Below are 19478 nucleotides of genomic sequence, written 5' to 3'. Positions count from 1 at the left end.
AGCGGTCTATCCTGTTTGTTTCATACTTCGAATTTTCATAACATGAGTAATCATAGGGAGAATTTGCCAAAGAGCATTTCTCGGGACATCTTTAGAAAATCATCCTGGCTCGCAAGCCTCCCGTAGATTAATTGTGTGGATGTCAGAAAAGATGTATGAAAGCATGCCTCAGCGATGCGTTTCCAACTATGAACATCGGTGTCTATGAGATCCTTAGGTCTTCCACATGGCAGGCTCATAAGTCTGCCTTTGTCCTTCTCCACTTAAACACATATTAACTATATCCACGTCAAATTTTTAAATTGTTACAGATTATCATTCCCACCTTCTCCCTTTTCTCTCCATGCTAAATAAACCTGCTGAAGTAAAAGAAGAAGGTTTATTTCACACATAACCTCATGAAAGAACCTACTGTCTACCTTTTTGCAAGAATCGGGAGGAGGCTTAATACATTTGAAGTTAATGATACTTGGAGCAAACTTTCTGACAGGTGAGTAAAGAGGGACAATGAGATATAAATATCACATTGAACTCCAAGTACTGCCGATCTGAGACTTCTCCAGCCAAGGTGAAATATACACTTACGTATACATGTCTACCTATCTTATGATTACACCCACTTCAATAAAAACTACTGGTGTCAGATGGTTCTTCAGTCAACGTAAGATTTTATTCACTACTTTTTTCCTGAGCATGAAATCAGTGCTCACTACCATAAAAACAGATTATCAAGAGCGGTCAAAGGAACATTTAAGCCACAAAATCTCTCATAATTCTATTCACCTGAAACAACCATTATTAAAACTACCATGTATATATTGAAAAAGATTCTCTTTATATGTGCTGACACATTCTATTTTTTAACTCAACTGGAATGAATATATTAACTTTTCCTTTCATTATCAATTATCTAGCATTACACATTTCTGTTACCTATTTTTTTAATTCTAAAAGTAATACATGTAAATAGGTTAAGAGTAAATGTTCATTAGAACACACAGAAAAATAAAAGATCTCTCCCCCAAGAAGCAGCCACCTAACAGCTTTCTGTGCATCCTTTCAGAAATGTCCAGTATATATACAAGAATGTATATGTCTCTACATACTTTTAATTTTATGCAGCTGGAATCTATCTATGCATACAGTAAGCATCTTGCCTTTTTTTTCCCCTTAACCCCATATCCTAGATTGTCATACTAAAAAGACCAGAAACCGAGCCTGTTTCATACAGTTTTCCAATGGTATACTTATCTCAATTTTCAAAAACACAGTTTTACACTCTATAGGTATACTATTACTTATGCAACCAATCTCCTGTTGATAGAAAAATTGTTTTCAATTTTATGCTACTTATAAACAATTTTTCAGTGGACATCCTTTCCACAGTTGCACAAATATATCCCTAGAATACACTTCTTAAAGTAGAAATTCTGAGAGTAAAAGGATATATACATTTAAAGTTTTACGTGTATTGCTGACCAAGGTTTGTTTGGTTTTTTTGAATTTCATCAGTTTATACCCCCACCAAGAAGATGCTTCGCAACATTTTCACCAATGATGGGTATTACCATTTTTTTGTCTGTGCCAATCTAATAAGTGAAATATGATCTCTACTTATTAGTTTAATTTCCATTTCTTTATTTGCCATGTTGAGAATCTTTTATTATTTTATTAATTGTTCTGTGAACTACCCATTGCCATCTGTTGTCTGTTTTTCTATTAGGTGATATTCCCTTTTCTTCTACATTTATGAAAACTCTGTATATTACACAAACTAGGCCTTTGTCTTTGATATAGATTGAATATTTTACAAAATTCCCATCTGTTTTTTATTTTGTAATGATATTATTTATCCTAAAAGTTTTAATTTTCATGTAGTCAAATTTATCAGTCTTTTACTAATCACTTACTAACATGATTTAACAGTAACATGTACTGAGATGGTTGAGGCAATACCTGTACAGCACTGTGGCTAGCTTTGCTATTTATACCACCTATCTTTCTTTCTTACTCAACCATAAGCTTCATGAGAGCAGGGACTACATCCTGCTAACAACTGCACCTCATTGCCCAGATTACGGCATATCCCCTAGCAGACACTCAATTAATCTTTGATGAATGGATAAAGTTTCTATCAAAACCCAGGTCCATTGGACTCCAAGCAGTCTCTGTTACCAAGGATGCCCCTTCAGGAGACTATACAAGCAATTAAGAGGAAAGATATTTGAGAAAACAGATAAAAGAGAAAAGGAAGCTTTTCTGAAGAGATATATATATATATGTATGTATATATATATCTCAAGTGTTTTGCCTCATATATATATATAAAATACATATATAAACACACACATACATACTCGCACGCACACACACATACATGGGGGTAGGGGATTAACAAAAACCCTCTGAGGAATAGCAGTGTGAAACTATAAGTGTTAAAGTTAAGCGTGTGTGTGTGTGTGTGTGTGTGTATACATGTGGAAAGTACATTCAGAATTTATGTCTTTCGTTGCATGAAAAAATTAGTTTAAAAGCCACAAAGCATTCATTGCCTGAAATCACTGTGTGCTCTCTTAGTGACATATATGGTTATTATGCTATCTTCCATTATGATGTGAGTTCTAGGGGGTCCTAATTATGTCAATTTTAAGTAATAGCTCCCTTAAATCCTTCCTTAATCAAATGGGATGTAAAGAATTAAGGAAATAAATGCATATACTTAAGAAATATATGCTGTATACATACATACATACTTAATATAGAATATATATTTTCAATAGAAATATATATTTTCTGTACATCAAGTCTCTGATATAAAATAATTCTAGACAGTCTGGAGGGATAGTACTGGATTGGAGGTAAGGACAGGCAGGACATAATGCCGAATGACTAGAGATAAATTGGCTGAAGTCACAGGTGAAAAAGAAGGGACAGACCAGCCGTGGGGCTTGAGTACTCCGAAGACTAGAACAAGTTATACACCAAGTATCAGAGAGTCAATGAAAGTGCATGAGGAAGTGTGTGAGGGCTTCCCAGAGTCTAAAATAAAGATTGGTGGAGAAAAGAAGTGGAAGCACAGAGATTAACCAGAAACCTCACAATAGCCAGCTAGCAACACGGTCTCAGGTGTTTACATCTCAAACATCTGCTGAGCACCGTCTATGCACCAGAGATGGAGGCTACCAATGTATGAGTGATGCTGGGTCCAAAGAATGGGTGAAGTAACAGAATGTAGCATTTCAGCCCGGAGGCAACTACGAAAGAAACTTTGTTCCTCCACTTCCTGATGAGGAAACCAAGAGGAGGGTGTATCTGCAATAATCATGATGCTACGGCCTTCTATCAGCTAATCCAGAACTTTCCTTTCTATATCCAACAGTTCCAACTAAAGTTCCTTTTCTAAGACATATTTAAAAGGCAGAAACAACAAGAACAAAAACAGAAGTGGAAGAAGAAAGCATGACTATATCAACGAGGGAGAAGATGACAACGTAAGTATCCAAAAGAAGTGGGCATATATGATAAGAAGAAGAATAATATGCTAATGTTAAGCCTCTGACGTACATCATCACACTGAAGCCATCCAACAACCTTATGAATGTCTGCAAAGCGTGAACAGGAATGCATCATACCACTGCGATTTTTGCTGAGCATATGCCAAGTTACCTAGAAGTTGCAGATACAGATCTCCACCCTAGATGACTCGCCCCCGTTAACCAAAGGCAAAACTACTGCTCTGGCCACCTGTCACGCTCAGAGATGGGTTTAAATACTAAACATCACTGACTTCAGTGCAACTAAAGTAAAACTTGAAAGCCTCAATTAAGAAGCATGTTATAAAGCTGCTGTAACTGTTACACGATCATGTTAAATAGACATAAGTCGGGTGCCTTGAAAGCCCCATCATACTTCTTACCCAGCAACTCATACAGAGAATTCAGAATCGATTTCCAAGATTCCCCTGCTTCTCTCCCAGCGACATCCGCAAAGTGTGCAGCGCTGCTGTACACGTGCAGCCTGTCTATACACTCGAGCACAAGGTTGATCATTCCCTGGAAGGGTAGAAAAGTCCCCATCAGAAACTGCGATTCTGCTCACAGGGAAAAAAAAATGCTAAGTTGTTTTTTTTTTTAAAAAAGCCTGGCGCAAAGTAAGTCTGTTAATCATAAAGAACATTGAGCTCATTTACTCAAAGGACAGGAAGAAACACACTTGCATGTGAAATAAAATGTTCTTGAAATGATTCGAGTGGTTTTTACATCCTGAGTGCTATTCTCAAATAGAAGCAGAATATAAAAATATGTACTTCATACTTACATTTGCCAGGCTTAATAGTAGAATGATGAATCCATCGTAACAGTATTCTACCGTAAGTGAAAGGGTTCAGAGTGTGCCACCCCAAAATATGCCACTTTGGCATAAGGATTATTTTGGGCTGAAGGCAGTAGAGAAAAGCGGACATGAAAAATTCCCTACCCTTCTCTGTTCCACCAGGAAGGGCAGGAGGATGCTTGAGACGATGTTTGATCTACACATCAAACTAGCCCTTACTGTCCACTAGTTTCTCCCATATATTTCCTTCCCACAATGTGTTGCCCCTCCAAGCTCAAAATTCCTTTCGTCTTATCACTTCCCTACAAATTGATTATTCTTTGTGTTAAGATGCTATGTAAACCTGAGTTCTAACCACTTCTTGGAGTTACCCATCACTGAGTACTCCCATGTATACACACGGTGCACACATTAATAATCTATTTGTTCTTCTCTTGTACATCTGCCTTTGGTCGGTCTAAACTGCAGGGCCCCAACCAATGAACCTGAGTAGAGGAAAATGATTTTTTCCCCTACCCAGCAAAAGCGTAAGAGCAGATCCTTACTTTTAGGGAGGACATCATCATCATCATCATCAATCATTCCTTTTTAACAGTAAACTGAAGATATACTAAATTAATAAAGAAAAGCTCATGAAAACGTATCTTTAAAGCAAATCAAAAATTCATTACAGAACTTTGTAAGAAGCTGTCTACTTTTCAAATTATGCTTTTAATTATGCTTTTACTTTTCAAATTATGCTTTCTAGATCACGGTTGTCAAAATGAGGCAAAGCCCATGAAAGGAAGAGCTATAAAGAGTTGACAAATTAAATTAACTTACTTCACACAAAGAATGTAAGAGGCATTATGACCCTAAGAACATTTCTAGGTTCCCATTCAGACTGTCTTATATGAGAAATTGAAAAACACTAATCCAGGTCAATATGTCACAGCCCAATATTTCATTTTATTTTTCTAGATATTAAATAAGTGCAGTATACCTAACAGTTTGGCATGTACAAAAAGAAATGATCCCAATAAACGATTCCATGTTGCTATTATAGGTTTATGTTGACATTTCCTGTGCTTTCATGCCATTGTGAGCTCTAGATAGGTCATTTCTTTTCTACACAGTGAAAAAAAATCCTCAAAAATTAATGTACGTTTCAACAGCTTTTGATGGAAAATTAGGAAACAGTTTTAGAACTAGAAGAACATAGATTTAGGAACTATGGGAACTCAACCATGTCCACTAACCTTTTTTCTTAAATACTTTTTACAAAGATACTTTCACTCAGAAAAATGCATTAATCCACATACAGGGGGCACTGAGAAGAATGGGAAGACTTGCTGATCTGGCCTGATGTGCCAGCTCAACTCTGACATCCTCCCACGGAAATTCTTGAATACATGGTACTAGTCTGGACACTAGCATCAGGACCATTAGATGTGTCACTTGGTCCTTCTGTTATTCTGCCTATAAAATATGCACTTGAGCTCTTTTTAGCAGGGGAACTTCCGGAAAATAAAATCATACACAGAATCTTAACATATGCAAAAGGAAAAAATGGGGGTGCTCTGTCCAAGCAGGGAGTCTGCAGCCTGCCTCCCAGGTGGCCCTCTCCCAGGCAACTTCCATCCCCAACCCAAAGCTCCAGTGGATCCTGAAGCATTTCCAAGGAGCCCCAAGGAACCTGCTGAACACTTCGAAAACCCTTGTACTTTCCAAAGCCCGTATCCATTTAGACGCTTTTGAGAGTCTGTTTTTATGTAACGAGCATGAAGCAAACTACTGTGCAACAATGATCAGAGTGGAAGCTGAGCAGAGAGTAAAATAAAACGTCTTTTGCCAGAGAAGCAAAGAGTGTCATCTTTTAAAATTAATACTTACTGAGAGAGAAATAAAAACCGTTGCAGGATTCCCCCAAGGCCTGGTTCCCTCGTTCCCTCGTACAGTAGCACACCTGCTCATGTATATCTCAAAATGCAGATGTCAAATAGATAGAGAATCTTCCCCACCAAGAAGTTGTTTCCCCAAGACAACGACAGAAAAGAAACGATCATTGGTAGAAACTCACCTCTTCCTGGAAGAGATTCTGCCGATTTTTTAGAGCTCGCAATCTGTTCTGCTTATCTTCATGTTCTAAGTGCTCATCTGGTGGGTGGAAGTAGCCAATCAGGTCCTGCAGACTTAGACTTACAGACTCTATAGGTAAGTCTACAGTGGAAGCCTTCGCTTTTTTGCTGAGAGCATCAAGGCCCCTAAAATAAATAACAAATGTTTCTCCACATCAGTGATTCACAATTTTGTTTTATTCTTTTTTAGTCTATAGATGACTGAAAGCTTTACTCTCTCTCCCTATATGCCTGTAAAAGGAACATATAAGAAAGGCCCTAATTTTCCTCAAACAAAAATAATGAATATATTCAAATGAGAAATGCTCTATTCCGTCAAGTATATATAATGCTACATTTAAAACATCAGTATCAAGAGAAACTCATCTAGAAGAAAATCTAAAGGATCTGGAGAACCAATGCCTACAAAACCAATGGTCTAAATACTTAGAAACCAACTGATTTTCATTTTACTATAAAACAGTATATACTTCACCATTTGAGATGCAATTTCCTAGGCTCATAATTCTGACATTTACTTGTTCTGTTTTGTTTTGTTTTTGGCATAAACACCGTTAACTGCTATGCTATCACTGACACTCACTGCCATCCTGCCTAATTCCTGCCAATTTAAAGATATATCCCAATGATAATAATTTAGAAAATTCACTTATTAATCAGAAAACAATATATTAACATGTTTTTCCATTGTCTGAAAGAGATGTATTTAAGAAGTAGATTAAGAAACAGCATCGAGTTGCATTTTCTAACCTTTAAAGAAAAGCATATGACTGGCATGTAAATGTGTTAATTTGTTGGTCTTCTGAGACTCTGAATTTTAAAACTCATAGCTTTGTATGTATCTGGAAAGAAACACTTTAAAGCACAATGTTTGTAAGTCAAAATTATTCCAAAATAAAAAGCTCAGTAAAAAACTACCCAACAGATACCATAAAAGAATGGGAAAATGCCTATACTATAGTTGATATAGTAACATTCCTATTAGTCATGACAAAATTTGATGCATAAATATTATACTTCCTTTTCTGCCCTCTGCATTGGCAAAATTATATGGCAATATTTTATTCCAAGGAAATATTTCTTTCTAGTTATCTGACTGCATTACAATTTTTATTTAAAAAAACAATAAAAACCTTATAAATGAAAAATTAGCTTATCTTTGAACTTTATGGTGCTATTAAAATATATCATTTACATAAATATTACTAATAATTTTGGAATATTATACTTCAGCTTTATAAACTGTTCAAATAGTAAAACTGCATGACTATCTTAAAGTTTCTACCTGTAATTCCAAATCAAGTACATCAATGAAATTCATCGATTACCTTGTCTTGCCATCTCTACAAGGCCTTCTATGCCCAAAAAAGCAACAGAAAGGACTTGTCAGAAGAAAATTATTTCTCCCTTTCTAAAATGAATACTCATATGCAATGTAACAGTGCTGTTCTAAACATTTTAACCCATTAATTCTAGTTGAATAATAAATATAACAAAGTCAAATTCAAATCCCATCATGCAAAAGTAAATAAAATTCAAAAGTAATTCAAATATAATATCTACATTTTCAAACCTAAAGAGAAATAATAGCAAATGTCAGTTTTTAGGTTATTAGGTTGAATATATCTGCTATCAGAAATGTAACCATTCAATTGCTTTCCAGGAGAAGCCTCTTGTCAGAAAAATGCTATCCAAGACTCTTAAAAATGTTAATGATATTGCAGCCATATCTTTTTCAATCCGTCTCCCAGCATAATGGAAATTTTAAAAAATAAACAAATGGGACCTAATTAAACTCAAAACCTTTTGCACAGCTAAGGAAATCATAAACAAAATGAAAAGACAACCCACAGATTGGGAGAAAATATTTGTAAATGATATGACCGACACGGGATTAGTCTCCAAAATTTACCAACAGCTCATGAGACTTAATATCGTCAAAACAAACAACCCAATCAAAAAATGGGCAGAAGACCGAAATAGATATTTCTCCAAAGAAGACATACAGATGGCCAAGAGGCATACTGAAAAGATGTTCAATATTGCTAATTATTAGAGAAATGCAAGTCAAAACTACAATGAGATATCACCTCACACCAGCCAAAATGACTATCATGAAAAAATCCACACACAATGAATGCTGGAAAGGGTGTGGAGAGAAGGGCACCCTCCTACACTGTTGGTGGGAATGTAAATTGGTACAGCCACTATGGAGAACAGTATGGAGGTTCCTTAAAAATCTAAAAGTAGAACTACCATATGACCCTGCAATCCCACTCCTGGGCATATATCTAGAGAAAAACATGGTCCAAAAGGATACATGCACCCCAGTGTTCATTGCAGCACAGTTTACAATAGCCAAGACATGGAGGCAACCTAAATGTCCATCGACAGAGGAATGGATAAAGAAGATGTGGTACATATATGCAATGGAATATTACTCAGCCATTAAAAAGAATGAAATAATGCCATTTCCAGCAACATGGATAGACCTAGAGATTGTCATACTGAGTGAAATAAGACAGAGAAAGAGAAATATATGATATCCCTTATATGTGGAATCTAAAAAAGAAATGATACAGATGAACTTATTTACGAAACAGAAACAGATTCACAGACTTAGAGAACGAACTTATGGTTACCAGAGGGGAAGGGATAGTTAGGGAGTTTGGGATTGACATGTACACACTGCTATATTTAAAACGGAAAACCAGCAAGGACCTACTGTACAGCACAGGGAACTCTGCTCAATGTTATGTGGCAGCCTGGATGGGAGGGGAGATTGAGGGAGAATGGATACATGTATATGTGTGGTTGGGTCACTTTGCTGTGCACCTGAAACTATCACAACATTGTTAATTGGCTATATTCCAATATAAAATAAAAAGTTTAAAAAAATGTTAATGATTCTAAGTTTTAGGACTCTCCAATAAAGAGACATTTTTCATCTTAATTTATCAAGGACAAAAAAATGAAAAAAAATAATTAGGGGAAATCAAAGGTGGTAGAAGCATGCTATGTCACAACAAAACTTAAAGCCATGAATTCCAGCTCTACATTTTATAATCTGAAGATTAAATCACATTACAAACATACATTCCTCCCTTATCCCATTTACTTCAAGAATACATTTATTCACTAATGTGTATAAAATGGATAACTAATAAGAACCTGCTGTATAAAAAATAAATTCAAAAACTAAAAAAAATTTTTTTAAAGAATACATTTATTAATATACCTGGAGGAAAAAAAGCTAGACCTTTTTTTTTTTTTTAACAGTGCAGAAAAATAGAACCCTTTCCCCTATACATGAAAACAAATGCAAACACACACACACCCTCACACACACCCCACCACCACCACTACCCTAACCTTGGGGAGAGAGACCAGAAGGGTCACAGAAAATAAACTGCATAAGAAAAATACAAATGAACAAAAACAAAACCGATCTCAACTTCCACTCTAAGAAGTAGAAAAGAAAGGTCTGAGTTTACATTTTTTAAATGAGTCTCTTAATAGTATATAAATCTACATTAATAAAATGAATACCTAAAAAATTTTACTTTGAAAAATATATGGATATTTTAAAATATTATAAAGATATTGAGGTTTTAAATACTTTTAGTGCTTTTATGAATGTGATAGAAGGATCAAACTATGTTACTTAAAATAACATACCCTTTACAATGTTCTGTAATTATGTAAAACTTTTCAAAGTTTCTAAGCTATATTAAAGAAGCTATATTAAATTACATTAAGCTATATTAAAGCTATATAAATTCAGGAATTCAAATAATTCAGTAATATTAACAAGCACATAAGTAAAATCCATATATATAGAAATATATATAAAAATGATGAATTAAATAATATAACCAGCGGGTGAGTATTCTAGAAAGAAAAGAGAAAAAAATAAAGCTAAATTAAAATTTAATTTTTGAAAAACTAATACATAATTAAGGTCAGTTAAATGTAAAAAAGAGAAACAGACTCATTATCTTCATCCATAGCATCTGTTACATGATCACAGGAAAGAGACACACTTTTAAAAGGAGATGCTGGATAACCAGGAAAAGATGGTAGTTTGATGATGGGCTTGTGATTAGAAATCTGAAGGAGAAAAAAAATACCAATATAGAACTAGCAAAGATTAGACTACATTTGCCAGGGGAAACATGGAATCGCATCTCAAAATACGAATTTCATGTGTCAACTACATCTGAGTTGCTTTCAGCCAAGATAAAGTGAAACAACCCTCCTCCCCCTCCAAAAAAAACACAAGACAAAATATTTGGAGAAGAACACATTTCAAGACACTGGACATCAAGAGATAAAGGACAGATATGGTAACAACCAAGGTGAGTCCTACAATGGCTCCACTTTGCTTTAGGAGAATTTCTAGGCTATGACACAGGTAGGGGAACCCAGGCGAGGCAAAGAAGACTCCCTGAGTTGAGGAGACATTGCTGAGAGTCTGGGAGACCAAGGTTGCTAGAGTTTGCAGGACACAGTACCAGAGAGGAGACCGCTACACAGGAGTGGACTCTAGAGAAATACAGAGGGTCCCCCTCAAATATTCAGCAGAAGGTTGATCAACACATACACGTGAGAAAACTACCCAGGGCAGGGAACAAAGCCTTCTGAAATAATTAGAGAAAACAGTAACCAATACTCACACGGGATGTGAAATGGTGCCTCTTCCCATCAGTCAGATTGGGAACCCTTGTAATTCATGGGGCATCATGTTGAGTAACCAGATGGTCTTGCCTCAAGAGTGGGGAATAATTACCCCTAGATTTAACACGGATCTGCACCCACCCCAAAAATCCTAAAAGCAAATTCCAGAAGAATCAAACTTAACCAAGTAACTTAACCGCCTCCCAGAAAAACTCAAAAATATTGACAGGAAGACAAAAATATCCAGTACCCAACAAATTTACAATGTCTGACAACTAAACAAAAATGACCAGATAGGTAAAGAAGAATAAAATATAATCATCAATAAGAAGAAAAATCAATGAACCAAAAGAAAAAAAAAAGTCAGCTTAGAATGTTAAACCCAGAAAAAAAATCACTTAAAATGAAGGTAAAATAGGACATTTTCAGATATACAGTCGCCAAAGTTTCCATCTCCAGGAGACCTACACCATAAGAAATGTTAAAAGAAGCACTTTGGGAATAAAGATAAACTACCCACAGGAAATGCAAATCCTCAAAAAAATAATAAAGATTAAAACACCTGAAATGGTAAATATATGCACAAAATATTAGGTGCATTTGTTATTATTTAAATCTCTTTGAAATCTAATTGACCTTAAATAAAAATGATAAAAATGTACTGTGGGGTTTATAACATCTATAAAAGCAAAACGTATGACAAAAACATCACAAAGACTGACCTGAAAGTAGGCTGTGATAAGTTAAAGCTGTATGCTAAACATCTTAAGCAACCACTAAAATAACCAAAAAAGGAATTATAACTAATAAGCCAACAAAAAAAGGAGATAAGATGGAATTGCAGAAAATTTTCAACCCAAAAGAAGGTAGAAAAAGAAGGAAAAGGGACAGAGACGAGAAGGGACAAATACTAAACAAATAATAAGATGGCAGGCAAACATATATCAATAATCGTATGAATATAAATGGACTAAACTTCACAATTAAAAGGCGGTGATTGCCAAATTGGATAAAAATCAAAACCCAAGTACATACGGCCTAAAAGAAATGCACTTTGACTCTAAAGACAGTAAGTCAAAAGTAAAAGATTTTTTTTTAAATATACAATGCTAACACCAAGGAAAACAAGAGAGCAGAAATGCTGTATTAACATCATACAAAGTTGATGTCATAGCAAATATCACTAGGGATTTTAAAAAGGTGATTTCATAATAAAGAGGTCAGTTTATTATATCCTAAATTTTTTGATGAACCTAATAACAGAGCTTCAAAATACATGAAGAAAAAAATGACAGAACTGCCAAGGAGAAACAGAAAAATCCAATTATAGTCAGATTTCAATACCCTTCTCTCAATAATGAATAGAACATACAGACTGAAAATCAGTAAGGAAGCAGAAGATCTAAACAACACTATCACCCATCTAGATCAAATTGACATTCTTTAGCACTCCACCCAATGAAAGGAGAATGGGCACATGGAACATTTATTTTCCCGTGCACACAGAACATTTATCAAGATAGAACATAGGTAGAGCAACTAACAGAAAACATTATGAAAATGTCTGAGAGGACTTGTAATTGAGTTGATTAGTATGACCTTGGCTATGAAGGTAACAGAAAAGGGACCGGTGCTTAGACTGAGTTATAACACTGTTCCTGGTTCAGCGACAGAGTAAGGGCTGTAATTTGTTCAGGCTGCCTCCGAGTAGCCATGCCTGTCTCTCCATGCAACCTACATACCTCCTCCTGTGCACCTTAAACCATCTCTAGATTACTTATAGGACACAATACAATGTAAATACTATGTAAATAGTGGTAAATACAATGGAAATGCTATGTATATAAACAGTTCCCAGAATGCAGCAAATTCAGGTTTTGCTTTTTGGATCTTCCTGGGCCATAAAATATGTCTCAATAAATTTAAAAGCATTCAGTTTTACAAAGTATATTCTCTGACCACAGTGATATTAAATTAGAAATCAGTAACAGAAAGATCTTTGGAGAACCCCAAATATTTGGAAACTGAACAACCTATTGGTCAAAGAAGCAATTAAAAGGGAAACTGAAACACAGCACAACAAAGAGTGAGAGATGCCACTAAGGACAGATATTTTAGCACTAAGTGACATAAGAAAGGTCTCAAATCAATGATGTCAGCCTTCATCCTCTGAAACCAAAAAAAAGAAGAGTAAATTTAAACCCAAGGCAAACAGAAAAAAAGATTAAAGATCAGAATGGGAATCAGATAATCTTTTTAAATGATCATGCCTCCCTCAGTATCTACTGGGGGTTGGTTCCAGGACCTCTCTCAGATATCAAAATCTGTGGATGCTCAAGTCCCTTATATAAAATGGTGTAGTATTTACATATAACCTACACATACTCTCCTGTACACTTTATATCATCTCTCGCTAACCTACATAATACAATGTAAATGCTATGTAAATAGTTGTAAATACAATGTAAATGCTATGTAAATAGTTGTCATCATGGTTCAAATTCAAGTGTTGCTTTTTGAAACATTCTGGAATTTCTTTCCTAATATTTTTGATCCATGGTTGGTTGAATCCACAGATGTAAACTCCTTGGATACAGAGAGCTAACTATAGTTAAATATAGGTTATATAACTAACCTGTTTTATCAAGATAAGTATAATAAATGAATTTCATTCAATTAACCCAAATAAAAACTGAATTTCAATATGAAGCAGCAAATATATAATTCAGTAAGTACGTTTACCACAGAATCCAAATTTCCCATGTTTGGTTCTCTAGCTAATCAATTAAGCAAGTATTAGATTCTAAAATTAAGCTTCCAAATCACAGACATTACTTTTTTAAAAAAAAATATGATTGGTCTTGAGCAAAGAACAAATGTGCAAAAGCAAATCACATCCATGATGAATTATCGTTATCTCGACCAACATACAAAATGCCATTTAAGACATACCATCACTACATTAAGTCTAAACACGGATATAGTATCTTTCTGACAAAATATATTTTAAAACAAATAATCAGTTTTTTCTCTAGTATTAATTTAGCTCTTGCTTGCCAAATGGAATCTCCATAGTGCCTCTGAAAATACCACACAAGTCACAATGTAATAAAAATTTGTCTTTTTGTAGTTGAAGAAGTCAGTACTGATGTATATAATTACATAGAAAACAGACTATTTTAAGGATTTATGATTATTTTCCTCAATCCTTATAGAACTGATTAGGCTGTAGTCAGAAAGAACCATGGAAAGAACAAGATGGAAAAAAATCTAAGTTGAACTGATCCTAAAATAAGTTATAATTTCAAAGTCAAAAATTTATTTATTACAAGAAGTACCATAAAAAATGCTAAGAATCTGATGCTTACCCCATCTCTAAGCCTTACTCCCTCTAAAAAGGGTTAGGGTTTAGATGAGGCAGAGAGGTGAGATGAATACTAAGGATATGATGAAGCCGAATACTGTGCACATTCTTTGATTTCATGAAAGCATGCACACAAATGCACACACACACAGTGGGATGGTTTATAAAAGAAGCAGAGAATAATTAAGTGAATATTTATATAATCTTGGGTGGCAAAGGTCTTTCATATGCTGATTTATAGAGTAAACCATGATGAAAAAACACTTTAAAATCTTTCCAAACCAGTAAGTTGAGAAAATATTTGCAATTTATATATGATTATAGGAAATTAGTATCGCTAACATAACAAAAGCTCATAACAGCCTAATAGAAATATTATCAAATAATAGGGTAAATCACAGAGAAAAAAATAAATGAAGAAAATTGGTCAACACCCATTTTTCACAACTCTCACATAAGTGCAAATTTTTAAAATAATTATAAGTAAATATGTACCTACTATAAATAAATACATATACACATATACATCACTTTTTCCCATCAAATTGGTAAGCTTAAAGAGATACAAAATACCCATCACCAACCAGAGTATATATTGGTATATGTTCCCAGAGAACACATTGGACACAAGTTTGATTTAGTTTTGTAGATATGCAATTGTTTCCATTATTAGGGTGGGAAAGGTTACTTATTGCAAGAATCATTTTTTTGAGTTCAAAACTCACGAAGTATGTAGGCTGTACTACCTCCAGTGTGAAAGGGCTAGCATAGGGATATGTCATAGAATAATTCTGACGTACAGCTATCAATTATAAGTTACACATCTAATTTTTAAAACCACAGTCTTTTTAAAAAAATTCATTTCAAAGAAAGACATAAAATCATCTAACTAGCATTTTCTAACGGGCTCTGCAGAACTGCCAAATTGTATGAGATTTACCACCACAGTATATTTTAGAATTGTTTACTTGTAGATCTGATAAGAAAATTAAAATAAAATATTAAACCACCACCACAACAAAGGACAATGTACCTAATAAATCTATTGAAAAGGAAGACTGTGCTCCGGATGACACGCGCTGTCCGTGATTCTTCATGCTGAGATCTGGACAAGTTCAGGCCGTCATCCATGTGACCTTCATGATGCATAATAGCCTGCACGAAAGCAGAAATAACACCATTACTGCCAATATCTCCTTTCCAAATGGGTGTTAAGAAGTAGGCAACTCAAAAAGGTGAGCCATGACAGTAAACAGAGTCAAAAGACAGGTGAAGGGAACTGTAAGCTGTCAGGTTCAGGTAAAATAATATGCACGGGTCCCTGTACAAATTAGTCATTCAATATATTTATTCAGCTATTGTTTGAAAGATGAATCAGTTGTTGTTTTAAAGAACCAATCAATAAATACATTGATTTGAAAAACAATCACTAGAATGTTTTCACATATCTATGTTCAATGATTCATCCACAGACTAAGCAAACTCTGAATAAAGCAAAGGAAAACATTACATGGGATACCAGTTATTCGGTAGTTCTGAACATAGCTGGGTTCATTAATAAGTACTGAGCAATGCTTCTAAGGCACCTCAGTTCTTTAAAAAAAATGTGTTTTTATTTTATGAGTTCTTTTGTTAGCTTTATCTTTTTGAACATTCTAAGAAAGAACAACATGAAGAGATAAGTGCAAAATATGAAGTGAACAGCGGAATCAATTTCACAAAGTGAACAAACCACGTAACTAACACCCAGATCAAGAAAGAGAATAATATGGCACCTTAAAACCTGCCCTGGAGCTCCCTTCCTGCCCCATCCACCACAATGTTCCCCATCTTCATGACTTTCAACAGCAAAGGTCACTTGTGTACTATATGTAAATGGAACCATTTGTGCCTAACTTCCTTCACTCAACACTAACAGCAAGATGTTTCTAGGACATTTAATCAGGTATACTGAACTAAAATTAGCAACTAGAACTAAAATCATAAACTACCTAGAAAGCAATGTAAAGAGGAACTCCTAATACCAAAATCAATGAGACAGATACGTCTGTATTCAAAGTCAATTTTGTAGCCTTTAATGCCTTCATTGACAAAGAAAAAAATGACTAAAGTGAAGGAACGTATTACTCACTTTAAGACTCTAAAAAAGAAAAACAAATTGAATAGAAATGGGGAATTAATGAAGATAAAAAGAGAATTTAATGAACTAGAAATCAAATAAAATACGAGAAAAGGATGAATAAACACGAAATGTTTATTTTTTGAGAAGATAAATAAAATAGTTAAACCTCTCACAAACCAGGCTAAGGATAAAATGGAAAGAAAGAAAAAAACACAGAGAAAAGAATGTAAGATACAAAAGAAGACATTACAATTATAAAATGATAATAAGACAATGCTATATGGAACTTAATGGCCAAAAATTTTTTTAATTTAAGAACAAAACTGACTACTCCAGAGGACAAGGATGGCTTCCCAGCAAGTTAAAAATCATCAAAAGGAATCCGCCCAACAAAGTAGAAAATTTGAGGATACCAATTTATTAAACAGAGATTGGAAAGGAAATTTAAGATCCAATTTTTAAAAGATTATAGGACTAGACAGTTTTACAAGTGAGCTCTAATGAACCTTCAAAGAAATGATACACTTCATGGTAGACTAGTCAGTGAACTACGATTGCTGCCTATTTTTATATAGCCTGTGAGCTATGAATGGTCTACAATTTTAATGGCTGAAAAAAGACCAAGAAAAGAATATTTCATGAAACCTGAAAACTGTATGAAATTCAAATTTCAGTACCCATAAACAAAGAAAAATTAATATATAAATTTCATATATAAAGTGAATATATATGATAATTCTAGATAAATTCTAAATGAAACATAAATAGAACCTAATAAGATTTCAAAAGAATAATAAACTAGGTCAAACTGGGTTTAGTCTATGAATGTAAGGATTCTTCAATATCATGATGTCTATTAACCTATTTATCAACAAAGTAAAAGACACTAAAACATGATTTTTTTCTCTCTTCAACGGATAAAATTTAGCAATCATTGCTAATTTTTTAATAAGTCAGATAAAATAGAAATAGCAGGATATTATTTAAATATATAAACTATTTCAATTGTCCACAGGATGCAAGAAGGCATAACTTCTGTGAAAATTCGCAATAAGAAGTCATACTGGGATGAACAACCAGAATAGATGAAAAGACAGCAAGCTGAGATAAAAAGTGACCTGGGTGAGATAACGAAAAAGACAAGAAAACTAAAATTTCAAAGACATGGAAAGACATTAAGGAACAGAACCACATCAAAGAAAACAAAGTGAGTGATTTGGGGGACACATTTGAGAAGCAAAATGCAGAGACTGTGTAAGAACGACAGGAATGCCAAAGGGGAAGACAGCTGACCTGGAGGAGAGAGACTAGCTGTGCTCCTGAGAAAGAAATTACAACTGTAAGAAAAGGAGGCCAAAGATACGCTGCACAATTCTCCTGTCAGTTTTAAAAGACCTACGTGTGCTGATTAAAAATCCTTGGTGACACAGACATAGAGAACAGACTTGTGGTTGCCAAGGGGGAGAGGGGGTGGGGAAGGGATTGATTGGGAGTTTGGGGTTAGCAGATGCAAACTACTATACAGAGAATGGATAAACAACAAGGTCCTACTGTATAGCACAGGGAACTATATTCAATAACCTTAAAGAAAAATGTATGTATATGTATAACTGAATCACTTTGCTGTACACCAGAAACAAACACAAAATTGTAAATCAACTATACTTCAATAAAATAAATTTTAGAAAATCCTAGGTGACAGATGCATTTCATAATTCAGAGTTTTCAGGGTTTTTTTTTTTAATGTAATACAATGTATAAACTGTACATGTGGAACACCCAGTATGGTACGTACATCACTGCATAATCAATGAACTTATATTTCTGCAGCAAAACATGAATACCCACACTAAGCGGGATACATAAAACCTATGAAAAGTGATTCAGACATTTTTTTAGCTAACCAAGGTTTTACTCATATGAAACAACAACAGAAAGTCAGTTTCAAATATGTAACGATTTGGCAAATATACCACCAACATGCTTTTCTCGAAAAATAAAATGATTTGAAGATACTAGCTAACTGGGAAGTGCATAAAAATTAGGAGATCTAGACTGAGAAGTCCTCACCTGTCATGACCACACTGAGGTCTCTCGATAAAGAGTTAATATAACAGATGGTTCTAGAAGTAGTAATACATTTACAGTAGAGATTGTGTTAGATTATCTCTTCTCTGGCCTATAAAGTCTGTTTCACATGTTACTTTACTAATGGAAATAAGACTGGTTAGCTTCTCAACACCCCTGTCAAATTCTTCTATAAAGCAAGCTCTTTGTTAGCCTATGATGCAGAATGTAAGTTCCACTCTGACTTTAATCCATGGTTAAGGAATAAGAGAGTGGAGTAATAATAATGACAACAGGGTGAGGGATAAATGAAATGAGTGGAGAGCACTGAAAATGTTGAAGGTGACCGATGCATGGATACACAGGGTCCATTGTACCCTTTTGTTCTCTTTGCATATATTTGAATTTCCATGATAAAAAGTTAAAAACAGTGAGGCTCAGTCGTGGGACAGAATGAACGCTATACAAATACTGAATACAAACACATTTAAATTTATGAGCCTAGATCAAAGACCCCAAAGACAAGCGATCATATTATAACGATTATACGGGTCTGCGGGAGAGTTGTCCCAGGCTCTCCATCCGAAGCTCTGAGGAAGGTGGTACAGGGATGCACTTGAGCCCAACTCCATCAAAGCAGGATTAGCTTCCCACTCCACTAATGTCAGCACTGGTCACTCTAAAAAGATAGCAATAACCTTGAACAATCCATACTGGAATGTGTATATGTTACGATTAGGAAATCTACTGAAAATAAACATTTCTTCCCCACTACTTCCCTTCCAAGGTCTATTATAGA

General features: G+C 34.6%; 1 protein-coding gene across 1 annotated transcript in view; it reads right to left on the bottom strand.

Annotated features, from left to right (window-relative positions):
• Nucleotides 1-19478, bottom strand: part of RYR2 (ryanodine receptor 2) — a 509874-nt gene that overhangs the window by 342265 nt on the left and 148131 nt on the right. Inside the window, exons 14-16 of the mRNA XM_027091861.1 lie at nucleotides 15524-15645; nucleotides 6392-6575; nucleotides 3917-4052 (exon numbers count right to left, since the gene is read on the bottom strand). Of these exons, the coding sequence (XP_026947662.1) occupies nucleotides 3917-4052; nucleotides 6392-6575; nucleotides 15524-15645 (442 nt within the window). The remainder of the gene's footprint in view (nucleotides 1-3916; nucleotides 4053-6391; nucleotides 6576-15523; nucleotides 15646-19478) is intronic.

This window comes from Aethalodelphis obliquidens, unplaced genomic scaffold, assembly GCF_003676395.1.
Source record: "Aethalodelphis obliquidens isolate GAN/ISIS:26980383/991018 unplaced genomic scaffold, ASM367639v1 scaffold73, whole genome shotgun sequence".
Lineage (NCBI taxonomy): Eukaryota > Metazoa > Chordata > Mammalia > Artiodactyla > Delphinidae > Aethalodelphis > Aethalodelphis obliquidens.
This window is presented reverse-complemented; position numbering and strand designations above follow the sequence as displayed.